General features: G+C 53.7%; 7 protein-coding genes across 7 annotated transcripts; 4 read left to right on the forward strand and 3 right to left on the reverse strand.

The window, feature by feature from the left end:
* Nucleotides 1-975: 975 nt before the first annotated feature.
* A1O5_06972 (thiazole biosynthetic enzyme, mitochondrial) lies at nt 976-2023 on the forward strand (the record flags this gene model as incomplete). Its single annotated transcript, XM_007747561.1, has 2 exons — nt 976-1646; nt 1699-2023. The coding sequence occupies 2 exons, from the start codon at nt 976-978 to the stop codon at nt 2021-2023; spliced, it is 996 nt and encodes a 331-aa protein (XP_007745751.1).
* A 525-nt stretch (nt 2024-2548) lies between these two features.
* A1O5_06973 (uncharacterized protein) lies at nt 2549-4297 on the forward strand (the record flags this gene model as incomplete). Its single annotated transcript, XM_007747562.1, has 1 exon — nt 2549-4297. One exon carries the CDS (start codon nt 2549-2551, stop codon nt 4295-4297), a length of 1749 nt encoding a protein of 582 aa, XP_007745752.1.
* Nucleotides 4298-4594: 297 nt separating this feature from the next.
* A1O5_06974 (uncharacterized protein) lies at nt 4595-5074 on the reverse strand (the record flags this gene model as incomplete). The annotated part of the gene is made up of 2 exons (XM_007747563.1): nt 4595-4834; nt 4985-5074. The coding sequence occupies 2 exons, from the start codon at nt 5072-5074 to the stop codon at nt 4595-4597; spliced, it is 330 nt and encodes a 109-aa protein (XP_007745753.1).
* Nucleotides 5075-6106: 1032 nt separating this feature from the next.
* Nucleotides 6107-6764, forward strand: A1O5_06975 (uncharacterized protein; the record flags this gene model as incomplete). The annotated part of the gene is made up of 2 exons (XM_007747564.1): nt 6107-6553; nt 6615-6764. 2 exons carry the CDS (start codon nt 6107-6109, stop codon nt 6762-6764), a joined length of 597 nt encoding a protein of 198 aa, XP_007745754.1.
* A 785-nt stretch (nt 6765-7549) lies between these two features.
* Nucleotides 7550-8621, reverse strand: A1O5_06976 (uncharacterized protein; the record flags this gene model as incomplete). Its single annotated transcript, XM_007747565.1, has 2 exons — nt 7550-7991; nt 8209-8621. 2 exons carry the CDS (start codon nt 8619-8621, stop codon nt 7550-7552), a joined length of 855 nt encoding a protein of 284 aa, XP_007745755.1.
* A 564-nt stretch (nt 8622-9185) lies between these two features.
* Nucleotides 9186-10223, reverse strand: A1O5_06977 (ribokinase; the record flags this gene model as incomplete). The annotated part of the gene is made up of 1 exon (XM_007747566.1): nt 9186-10223. The coding sequence occupies one exon, from the start codon at nt 10221-10223 to the stop codon at nt 9186-9188; it is 1038 nt and encodes a 345-aa protein (XP_007745756.1).
* Nucleotides 10224-11343: 1120 nt separating this feature from the next.
* A1O5_06978 (uncharacterized protein) lies at nt 11344-12197 on the forward strand (the record flags this gene model as incomplete). Its single annotated transcript, XM_007747567.1, has 2 exons — nt 11344-11550; nt 11607-12197. 2 exons carry the CDS (start codon nt 11344-11346, stop codon nt 12195-12197), a joined length of 798 nt encoding a protein of 265 aa, XP_007745757.1.
* Nucleotides 12198-12635: the final 438 nt, after the last annotated feature.

A 12635-nucleotide genomic window follows, 5' to 3' on the forward strand; every position in this document is an offset into this window, starting at 1 on the left:
TGTTGTTGTTGTTGTTGTTGTTGTTGTTGTTGTTGTTGTTGTTGTTGTTGTTGTTGTTGTTGTTGTTGTTGTTGTTGTTGTTGTTGTTGTTGTTGCTGCTGCTGCGAAGAGAAATATGGATGGGAAAGAATAGGATAGAACAAGTGCTCAATGAATCAACGGCTTAGACTTGAGATCCATTTTCAACACATGTCATCTGTTTCGCTTCGTCTATTTCCTCCATTCTCTACATTGACAGCATCCTCGGGCGAAGACGAGCAACAATCACGTGTTACTCCTGCATTAAGGTTAGTACGCCAATTGGCTGGATGTGATCCGATAACGGTTGAGGCAGCTCCACTTGCCCCTCGCCAGCCCCTCCTTTGTCTTTGACTTCATATAAAGCTACGGACCTTCTATCGACGCGCCAATTCCTCCTCTCACCTCTCACCTCTCACTTCTTCTATCCATTTTTTCTGGACTTCTCTTCTCCTGCCACATTTTATTTTATGCGTTCTTCGCAATCTCCTGGTCTGCTTATCGATTCGCCATCCCGTCGAAGTATTTCGCTCCCTCCGCCCCCTACCTTTGGTCGCCAATCTGGACTCCATGCTGACAATATCAGGTCCATATCTTATCCCACCCATCACCCTCAAGAGTAAATCTCACTTGACAAAGATGGAGATTGCTAAGCTTTCGTCTCGCTCGGTCAAGAGCCATCATGGTCAAGGTACAATTTTCACAGACATGAGGATGTCTGCGCATGAACCGGTGTTCGCAACTTTTCCTGCCCCGCAAAGCCATAGTCTGCCATCCAACCGAGTCCTCGATGGGGATTTGGAAATGGCAAGTCTTTTGCGGGATCGGGAGAAGTTGCGTTCTGAGATCATACGGTTTAACTTGATCTGGATAATACCAGCGAAAGGATTATGCGATCTCCCTCTCTTTCCCTGACAGCTTGTCAGAATTCTCCTAACACGATGCAGGACTTGCACAATGTCTCCACCAATTGCCACCTTTAACGAGTTTGAAGGCTACGCCAGCACCAAACAGATGAAAGAAAGCGCCCTTGGAGCCAAAAAGGTAGCCTTGACGGCCGCCAACGAACACTACAACAACAGTCTGCTTGAACAATTCAGTGGCAAATGGGACGGTTTCAAATTTGCTCCCATCCGCGAGTCCCAGGTCTCTCGGGCTATGACTCGACGCTACTTTGCCGACCTAGACCGATATGCCGAGTCGGACGTGGTCATCGTCGGCGCGGGTTCTTGCGGACTTTCCACTGCCTATACCTTGGCAAAGGCGAGACCCGACCTGAAAATCGCCATCATTGAGGCTTCCGTCAGCCCCGGAGGCGGTTGCTGGCTGGGTGGCCAGCTCTTTTCGGCCATGGTTCTGCGCAAACCAGCCGAAGCCTTTCTCAATGATATCGGCGTGCCGTATGAAGACGAAGGCAACTATGTGGTTGTCAGGCACGCCGCACTCTTCATGTCCACGCTGATGAGCAAGGTCTTGGCCATGCCAAATGTCAAGCTGTTCAACGCCACCTGTGTTGAAGATCTGGTCACCCGCCCGTCTGCCGAAGGCGGTGTCAGAGTGGTTGGCGTGGTCACAAACTGGACGCTGGTCACCTTGCACCATGATAACCATAGCTGCATGGACCCCAAGTGAGTTTCACATGACCTACCATTGTTCTAGAAGTTCTGACAGTGGATTCAGCACAATCAATGCTCCACTAGTCATCAGCACCACTGGCCACGATGGACCCTTTGGAGCTTTTTGCGCCAAGCGCCTGGTCAGCATGAACGCGGTTGAGAAATTGGGCGGCATGCGTGCGCTCGACATGAACAGTGCCGAGGATGCCATTGTCAAGGGAACTCGCGAGGTGTCGCCGGGCTTAATTATGGGCGGCATGGAGCTGAGTGAACTGGATGGCGCCAATCGCATGGGTCCAACCTTTGGGGCCATGGTCTTGAGCGGTGTCAAAGCTGCGGAGGAAGCTCTGAAGGTCTTTGAGACGAGGAAAGCAGAGTGTGCCGAGTGAAGCGGAGGGAGGGCGACTCTCTCACGGAATAACTACGGGCCTGTAGCGGCCTGCTCGTCACTCGTTCAGATAATCCCCAATGGTACACAAATTCACCAGTATATTACAGCCACGCCATCAGTGCCACAGACCCTTTCGATACCATTGGACGGCCATGCCCGGAAGGACGGCCTTCCGCAGATTTTGCATATTTACCGGTCTCATCTGTTATTTGTCTCCATTCTTCGCTCGAGTTGCCCCGTCGAGGCTGAGACCGAGAGCCGATGCCCTTCGGCCGTTTCGACGGATGCCTTTTTGTCAGCATTTCAGCATTTCAGGATCTCAACCGTGTTATTGGTGGTTGATTTGTATGGGCTCGATAGCTCATTGCGTAAACTACACCACCACACTTTTGTCAATTCTTTATCTCTCCCATTGCTATGCTACTGTACATATGTTGAAGAACATGTTTATTCTGAGGCTCTAGGAGCCCTTCAATTATTTTTTTTTTCTCTCTCTTCCCTTTTCCCCCTGCCAGGAACATCAATGACGGGGGACAATGTCGGGTCCGAGAGGACGCCTCTTCTATCCTCTTCTTCAACCAACAACGCCGCCTTTAGCACCACACAAGAGCCATCATCACGAGACTCACCGTCGTCGCCCGGCCCCCTGAAACCAAAACAAGACGAGGGCATCTCTTCTCTACGCGGCTTCCTCATCTGCATCTCCGTTTGGGTCCTCATCTTCATCCTGACCAACAATGTCTCGCTCATCACCACCATCCAGTCGCCCATCGCCATGGAGCTCCGCGTCTCCAGCGAAGTCAGCTGGTTCACGTCCGCCTACCTGATCGCCGTCACGAGCATCACCCCGGTCGCGGGCCGACTGTGCACCATCTTTAGCCCTAGAGTCTATCTGCTCGCCTCGATCATGGTGCAGTCGTGCGGCCTCCTGGTCACCTCGCGTGCGAAATCACTGGCCGTGTTCCTCGCCGGTCGTGCCGTGACGGGGATTGGCAGCGCGGCCGTCACGCCCGTGGCTTTCATTTTGGTGACGGAGCTGACGAGCCCGCGACGGAGAGGCCTCTTCTTTGGCTGCATCAACACCGGCTACACGACGGGGGTGGCCTGTGGAGCCATCATTGCCGGCGCCCTCGAACCGCTGGTCGGCTGGCGTGCCGTCTTCTGGCTGCAGATCCCCTTCGCTTTGTCGGCTGTGACGGTGGCGTTCTTCGCCATCCCCAAGCCCAGGACAGCGTTGGCGCAGGGGTCGTCATCCGAATCGCTGGGCAAGAAACTCGCGCAGATCGACTACCTGGGCGTGCTCAGCATCATCGCCGCCGTCGTGCTTCTGCTGTACAGCCTCTCGTCTCCGCACATTCAAATCACGCCCATCATCCTCTCATTCGCGTCATTCGTCCTCTTCCTCCTCGTCGAGTCGACCTGGGCAAGCCAGCCCATCGTGCCGATGTCCGTGCTGCGTTCGCGGGGAAATATCCTGACGGGGATCGCCACCGTCGGTGTCATGACGGCGCGCTGGGGCGTATTGTTCTACACGCCGACCTACGTGCTCACGCTGCGAGATTGGCCACAGACAAAAGCCGGCCTGACGCTCATCCCGACGAACCTGGGCTTCGGGCTCGGCGGCCTGCTTGCGGGGTGGCTGCACATAAGGCGCACGGGGTCCTTCTACCTCGCGTGCATCGTCACCTTTGTGCTCTTCTCCTTATCCATGTTCGCCGTCGGTTGGATCTCGACGCCCACCTCCAACATCTACCTGTACATCCTCGTGCTCTTCCTGAACGGCTTCATCGTCGGCTCCCTCCTGAACTACAGCCTCGCGCACGTCCTGCACCTGACCCACCCGACCACGCACGTCATCGTGATCCCCCTGAACGCCATGTTCCGCAGCCTGTCAGGCTCGTTTGGGTCGTCCGTGACGGGTGGCCTGTTTCTGCGCACGCTGCAGCAGTCCCTGACACGGGGGTTCGCGGACCGGGGACTCGACCTCGCGCAGAAAGCCGAGCTGATCAGAAAGCTGGTCGGCACGCCGATCCTGGTCCAAAGACTCACCGGCGTCGACAGGGAGGTCGCCCTCGCGGGTTATGAGACCGCCCTGCGCTCCATCTACATGGCCGGCGGGGTCTGGGCGATATTCATGCTCCTGGTCCAGGCCGGGACCGGGTGGACTGCCCCCGAGGTGGTCAAGGACGAAGAGGGTGCCCTCGGAGAAGAGAGCAGAGAAGGCCGTGAACGCCTGTCGCCTGTCGTGTCGAGGGAGCCGGTGGCAACGTAGTTACATACATAGCCATGGGGGGGGGGGGGGGGGGGGGGGTGGAGGAGTGAGCATGTTATACACAAGGAGGCGGCTATTTCTTCTTTTTTTCTAATCACCTATAGCTATATCATAGACTTGGTGGAGAATATCGGGTTACACTACATTTGCATGAAATTGCAGAGTGCGTGCTGTTTTTTGGTCTTGTCTTCACATGCGTTGATTTTAGCAGACAACGGGGCATGCCAGCCGAGTGCTATTGTAACCCCTCTGCACGGATTGTCTGTCCCCTCGACGCTATTTTCCGTCCTCAGCTATTCAACTCCCCCCAGGCTGTCTGTCATCTTTCAGGTCCTTCGGATGCGGATCCGCCGTGCCCAAGTCCTTGTGGGCACCTAGGCCCGTATGCTCTCCGCCTGTCCGGGACCCGTGTCCTCCTTTTCCGCTCTCGTGTCCCGGGGCCGCGCCGCCGCTGAGGGTGCGGTCGTTCATTTCGTCCATGCCTTCCGGTAGAGGTGCGGCCTTTTTGGGGCCGGAGAGGTCGGCTTCGTATGTGGGCTAGACATAACATGGGAGATGGTGTGTCAGCGACTGTGCTAGCGATACTATGATCCTGGGGAAGAATGGCGTGAGGATTGTTGTTTTAGATTGGGACTTGAGATGTGTTGTGCAGGTAGTATTTCAGCGTCTTGCATCCTATGTTCATACCTTTGTTCCTCCATGGACTTTGTCCTCTCCGGCCTCGATGGGGTTGTCGGACTGAGGCTTTCCGTTGTCGAATTCTGCTCCTCGAGGCATCTCGAGACCGAGACGGATGTTTTAACTTGATCAGAATAACAGGGCTGTCTTCAACTTTGGTCTTGTTCGCAGTGAGTTCAATGCAGAGTATGAAGTACACCAAGGGAAGATCTCGTGCCCTTGACGGGTCTATATTTCCGGCAGCCTCAGCATCAGCATCAGCTATTGCTGTGAGTCGACCTCAATTGGGCGCGGAGAGTTCATCCGGGTGCATTCAACGTCATGGTGAAGTCATATCTGCAAGGCACACGCCGCCGCTGTCGATCACACGTTCAAACGATCGATGCGAAGATTCGCGCATAGCCACAGTGGCCGTGGGAGGCTCTGGAAACTCGTGGATGACTCTTGGGTTCCCGTTCGTGTGCCCTTCAGCATATTATCCGGAAGATGATGACTTGGAGATTAAAGGCAGCAATCACATCGCATTGAAGAAAACTGCTGGCGTTGACCCGGGGAGTTCCGGACACCGCTCCTCCAACAAAGCTGCGCCCCTTGCGCCCCCTCAGCGGAAAACCGGCGGGAAACCCTCCACTGATTATTTGTTTCCCGCCAGCTCGATGCACAATGCGGCATTGAACGCTGCTCTTTTGTTTATCGGGGGTTCGCCAGAATTTAGCCCCAATTCATTGAAGGCCAAGGTGACATTCCTCCTCCTTCTCGTCCTCGCCCTTCTTGCACACAAGGATTGTGTTCACATCTACCCCGGACTCACCTGCGCAACCTGACACGTGGCATTCGTGATATGTTGAGACAATGAATAAGACCTCAGGCCGCTGTTTCATCTCCTGCTGCTCCCCCTGCTGCTCCTGCTCCAGCTGCCTTGGTATCGTGGTTTACGCAGTCGCAGTTTCCTCAACATGACATGACCCAGTGTGGGAACAAACAGATTCCGTCGCCCAGCCAGACAAACAGAGCGAAGAACCACAAAGTCCCTACGGATCCTCTGAGACCAGACCCTGCATCTCTACACCGAACAGAGCATACCTACAGTATCCTCCTAATCGACAGCCTTCGGTCCTGTACCAGAACATGATGTCCGAAGCCACGTCCCCAGCCGAGCCCTCGCGGCTGTTGCGTGTGACGCTTGAGGGCGCCATCATGAGCGCCGTCTCCAACGCCCTCGCCCAAGTCCTGAGGGCCTACCGCGGTGGCGGGGCTTATATTGACCCGGTTGCACTCGTTCACTTCATCATTATCGCGGTCATAACCACGCCGCCGAACTACAAATGGCAGTTGGCGCTCGAGAGGAATTTCCCGACCAATCCCAAACGAGACAACAAGGTCGTGGACGCGAGGGAGAAGAAGGACGATGATAAGCGAGCGGCGAACGAGAAAGAGACTCTGTCCATCACCAATACAATTGCCAAGTTCGTGCTTGATCAGACCATTGGGGCGTCATTGAATACAATCTGGTTCATTGTCATGATCAACCTGTTGCGAGGCGAGGGTCTGAATCACATCATGACAACTATTCAAAAGGTGAGTTTGGTATCTTCGCACTTCTTTTTGTGGTAGGTGATTGGTTGACTCTCGTTTTCAGGACTTTTTCCCTATGCTCATAGCAGGCTACAAGTTCTGGCCCATCGTCACAATACTCAATCTAGTCGTTGTCCCTGTTGAACACAGGATGCTTGTTGGAGGCCTGGCAGGGCTGGCTTGGGGTGTTTATGTTAGTCTCATGAACATTTGACCTGGAAGACGAGCGACATGGGTGCTGGCATAGATGGGATATGCAAACACTGCACGAATGTGAACGAACCTACGATTCACGAGTAACTAGTACTACCCACAGATAGACTGATGAGGTAGAGACGTTGCATTTAGCCAACTTCGACCACACAGGTTGATGTGCTGCAGCGTACCTATACCTGTGATCAGAATGTTAATCCTTGAGGCGTCTGCAAGACACGTTTCTTCATCTCCATCTTCATCCCAGCCACGTGAAACTAATATTCCTCTCTCCTTTAGCCAATCCCCGCGCCTCTCCCTTAATCGCCCGCTGCATGCCATACTTGAGTACATGTCACAATGCGGCCGAGACACGGCGGAAGGCAGGTGATATGCTAATGTCCATAGATGCTATGTAGTGGTACATACTGTCCCCCCCCCCTCATAGGAGAGGGAAGGGGGGCGGGAACACGCGGAGGGAATGTAGACAACGGCCGCTTGTGTGGGTTCGTTGGCGAGGTGGCCACGTATGATATAAATATATAAATATATATATATATATATACGTCATATATTCGATATTATGTGTCCCATACGCTATATCCCGTATCCGTCCATATATAAAAGAGATGCAATGCCTTCACTCTTTTCTTCTCTCGGCTCATGGCGCATGAACCGGGCTCGACCGGACGTGGACGAGGGCTAAACTTAGACCTGGACAGTGACGCAGACATGGGGCAGGGACATGGACATGGACACGGACACGGACACGATATCCTTCAGACCCAAGCACGGATCAACCTCTGCTTACAACTTCGACGCCTTCCACACGGGCTTCCTCTTCTCCCGAAACGCAGCCAAGCCCTCGGTGGCGTTCTCGCCCTGCATGAGGCCCCTCTTCATGCGCTCGTCGATAAGCTGGTACCCTCTCTCGACCGAGCCGTTTTCCCAGGTCTCACGCAGCGCGGCGCGGGTGACAATGATAGCGTCGGGCGAGATGTCCGCGACTTTTTGCGCGAGCTGGACGGCCTCGGCGACGCACGACTCCCTTGTCGCTGACACGTGGTTGATAATGTTGTACTTGAGCGCCTCGGCGGCGGACAGCGTGCGGCCCGTCATGGACACCTCCGAGGCGATGGGCAGGCCTGCGTTGCGGACCAGGCGGGGTAGGCCGCCGGCGCCGGCGTAGATGCCGCGCAGGGACTCGGGCAGGCCGAATGTTGCGGTCGGAGAAGCGACGGTCATGTCACTTTGGAGTGCAAGAAGAGGAGATTGTTAGTAACCGAACTTGCCGAGCTAGACGTGCATGGAGAGTGTGTTGTGGGGGTCGAAAGCAGCGAGGAGCTCCAGCAAAGGCCGTCTTCCAAGGCAGAACCCCCCCATGTAAAAGGGAGCATTGGGAAATGCAACACACGGAGAAAACGGCGAGGAGAAGGGTGAAGACCCAAACGGGTTCATGTACTCACCAGTTCAAAACAATCTCAAAGCCCCCGCCCAAAGCGAACCCATTGACTGCCGCAACGATGGGCTTCTTGCCCAGTCTTCGACTAATGCCCGCGAAGCCCGAGGTGGGATGCATGCCCAAGTACGGCTTCTCCTCGAGCTCCTTGGGATTGCGCTTTCCGAGCTCGATCAGGTCCTGGCCCGCGCAGAAGGCCTTGGGACCCGCGCCGGTGATGATGGCCACGCGCAGGGTCGGCTCGCGGTCGAACCACTCAAAAACCCGGTGGAGGTGCCAGTGCACGGGGAAGGGGATCGAGTTCATCTGCCGCGCCCGGTTGATGGTCACGAGCAGGATATTGGGCGTCGGGTAGGAGAGGAGGACACTGTCGTTGGGCGGAGGGGGTGGAAGTTCGGTTTTGGATGTTGTTGGATACATTCTTTTTTTTTTTTCTTTGTTTCTGTTGAATTGGGATTTATCTCCTGTCTCAGATAGTCGTTTGATTCCGATATCGAAGTCTTTCCGTTCGAGACAGATTGCAGAAACCCGAAGCTTCTGGACTGAAGTTGCTCGGCTGTTTGTATCAGTGAGCAAGTGAGCACTGGCAAAAAGGGTATTAATCGAAGGAAGATATTGGACGGTGGTCAGGATTGAATTGACGGGATGATTGCCAGGAACCTCGGTTTTCCCTTTTCCCCACACGCACAAGGCTTGCTGACAGCCTTCCGAGGCATCTCCTCCGCCTCACAACCATCACCAGCCGGCTCCACGCTCCGTGATATTGTACCTGTCTCGGCCAATCGGACTACAAAAGTTCCTGGGCCCAGCAGATGCCGAATCCGGGACCGATTTGCAACTTCGACCCATTATGAGTGTGGCCACGAGAGTAACCCCCCTGACTCTATTAGCCGCCTGTCATCTCTCGGGGCTCGGGACCAAAGAGAATGTCCATGGCGCCGTGGAGACAGATATAAACGACTCGCGCCCGTCTTCATATTGCCGCTATTCGTATCCGAAGGGAATGCTCTCCATTGCTCCATTTCTTTGCACGCACTTTGCTGCAGCCTCATTCGCCCTACCCACGGCCTCCCGGACATTGAGATTTTCCAAACCCTTCACTTGCGCGAGATGCCTGGCAACCGCTGTAGCAAAGTATCCCACAAACGTATCCCCTGCTCCTGTTGTGTCAACAACTCGCTCCACCTTCACAGCCGGGATTAGAGACCGGTCCAGAAAGTCGGGGGTCTCGAATGAATAATAGACACCCTGTGAACCAAGCGTCACCACCACGATGAGTATTCCCGCCTTGTTATGGAGATAGGTCGTAAGTCGGTTGAGCTCTAACTCTGTCATGGGCTCATCCAGGCCGGAAGTTGGAACGGTCTTCAGCTCATCCACACACGTGAAGAGCTGCCGGCACTCTGTCTCATTGACTACCAGCACCGCCAAGCCCTTGAGCGCATCAATCGGGACTCCTTCTGGGAACATTGGTGCTGGGTTGAAAATGACACATGTCTTGTAATGTGGCGAGTTGAACGCCTTCAGCAGTCCAAGCACGGTGGATCGAGGTATCTCCCCTTGCATGACCACCACATCGGGGATGCCATCTTTTGTCGCAGTCTCTATGATTTTTGCCAGGTCATTCACTCGAGCATTGGCTCCTGGGACAACCAGGATCCTGTTTTCACCATGGGAGCCCTCGTCGACAATGATAGTAGCTGTACCTGTCTGAACTCCTTCCATCTCCTCGACGCCTGTGGTGCTCACACCACTCTTTTCTAGTGTGGGCTTCAGGAGGGAGGCGTAGTATGGGTCATTGGCACCGACGGCGCCTATCATTTCGACCACGACATCTTGGGAGGATGGAGAAGTGAATGCTGCTTTCCCACACGCGACTGCTTGATTTGATCCCTTACCGCCAGGATGGACTGTCATCGATGTCGCAGATAGCGTTTCCCCCGGCCCGGGGACACGTGGAGTCCGTGTGACGAAGTCGATGTTCAGGGAGCCGACGACACGTATCACTGGTTTGTGCGCCATGCCGTTGATTCTCGCGCTGTATGTATTTGAATAATCAAGCAAGTGCTCGGCCTCAAAAGATGGCGAGCAACAAGGACGCTTTTGGTTGTGGCTCGGTGATAGGCCAATGAAGATTCTTCCTCGACGATGAGCATGGAGTGAGGATCGAAAGAAGTTAAATTCCTTTACCGCAAGCCCAGTCTTCGCTTCGAAATCCCCGGCTCTTAAAGGAATCGACGACGAAGAGAAGGGGAAGGGGAAGAAGAATTGCTGCCACCAAAAGATGGTCACTTCGTGTTTTTCGTCTCTCTTCCCTTTCTGGCCCTTGACTTTTTAATCCCACCGAGATTTGTTGGAAGGGCCCCCCGCAAACTGTCCCAATAAACTCTCTGAGAGATTGTACTCGGGCCTAATCTTGGAAAGCTATGTATGAGTATTTGCTGAAGGTGAAAAGAAATTGAAAAGCAAACGGGTAACCAGGGTAGTGACGAAAGAAACGAAGGTTGCGGTCTGACCGAGTCGCCTTGCCACACGACTGAGATTCTTCAGTTGGAGTGAGAAAAGACTTCACTTATACTTCGTCTCTCCTGGCAGGAATATAGTATTGAAAAGCGGCTTCATTTTGGACCCGTAATCTTCCATCGGCCTGATCTGTGACGCCTGGGGCGTGAGGTATCAAAGGTTGTTCCTGATATTCTTGCGGTCAGACTGCCACTTTTTATCTCGTTTCCCTGTCTCGACTTCATCCAATCGGCGTGCCATTGACCATTCGCTTTGGATTGGCGGAAGGGCCGCGAAGACCACTACAGAGTATCAAAGCATTCTGGCGACTGCGCATATGGGGTGTCCTGGAGTGTCCTGGAGTGTCCATGCTCGTCTCTGAGCCGTGGACTGGTCATCTCCTCTTCATTGAATGAGTAGCTGCATAATGCTATGTGTTTGTAGTACCGAATTTGAGTGCACGTCCCAGTGGCTTGGACCGCCACGTACAGAGTCGATGATGTCAAGACTTTTCAATGCCGCCAATGCCGCCAGATGCTTGATGATGCACAGCGCGTCGAATAACATGTATATTTGTACATGGCTCTCTAGTGTACTCTACTTCCGACCATCTTGGTTGACTCTTGGTTGATGGGAAACAATGTCACCATACGTGGAATGCGCTACCATCGCGCATCGGATTTCCATACCAGAGGCTCCTGTCACAGAGAAGTACAAGGCGCATATACCACCCCCTGGCGGTCTGCTTCAGAACTCTGGCGTAGTTTGGGCCACGTACGCTCCCTCGTCAGATGCCCCAAATGGAACGGTGAAAAATGGTTGGGCGGAGAAACACCAACACCAGACTGTAAGTCACTTGCGTCGTCCAGATCAGACAGCTTGCTTAATTGTCGACTCCATCAGGTTCTGGAGCAACACTGCTCCTTCTTCGACCCTGATGGCGATGGAATCATATGGCCCTCTGACACCTACCGCACCTGTCGCTCTTTCGAATGGTCAATCCCCACCTCTCTATTTTTTACCGGCTTCCTCCACGCAGTACAATCGTATAACACCGTTCCTGGCTGGCTGCCTGACCCCTTCTTTAGACTTTGGGTGAAAAACGCATACATGAACAAACACGGCAGCGGGACAGGTACCTTTGACTCCGAAGGCCGTTTCAGACCACAGCCGTTAGAAGATTTCTTTACCAAATTTGACATAGATGGGAAAGGTGGGCTGACCAAGTGGGAACTGTGGCACGGATTGAGGAGATCGAGAATGGCATTTGACTTCTTCGGCCAAGTTTCTGCCATGTTTGAATGGGGATTCGCCTGGGTCTTAATCTGGCCTGAGGATGGGATCCTACGAAAGGAAGATGTACGGAGATTGTTGGATGGGAGTCTGTATCATGAAAAGGTGGTGGCACCGAGACGTCACGAAAGAAACCAGAAGACCTGCTCCAAGGCGACATCAGCCGAACCTCGGCAGGACGTGTCGTCGAAATTACAGTGATATGATGTCTGTATCGAACTCTGACTCGAAAGCAAATGTCATCTTCATGTATGAGTGATGGTATGGCAAACTCGCCCACCCATTGAAGAGATCATGACTTGTTCTCGCATTAGAAGGGTCGAGACGACATCTGCGAAGCTCGTGCAACAATCTGAGTAGCAGCATAGCAGAGATTAGGCAAGAGGGACCGCAAAGATTCCGTACGTTCAAGAATTGAGGACACCATGGATCAAAATGGAGGGGAGAGGTGCACCTGAAAATAGGATGTAATCCCGCCATTATCCAGACCTTGCGGTCTTCGGATCCTTTTGAGGTTGAGTCAAAAAAGCTGAGCAGGAAATGCAATTCCTAGGCTCGTCGTCAGACTCGCAGGACCGAATTGGACTGCTTGTTGCTCGCGTTGCACATGAAATCACCTTCAGATGCTTCTGCTCATGC

This window comes from Cladophialophora psammophila (genome assembly GCF_000585535.1).
Source record: "Cladophialophora psammophila CBS 110553 chromosome Unknown aczJe-supercont1.10, whole genome shotgun sequence".
Lineage (NCBI taxonomy): Eukaryota > Fungi > Ascomycota > Eurotiomycetes > Chaetothyriales > Herpotrichiellaceae > Cladophialophora > Cladophialophora psammophila.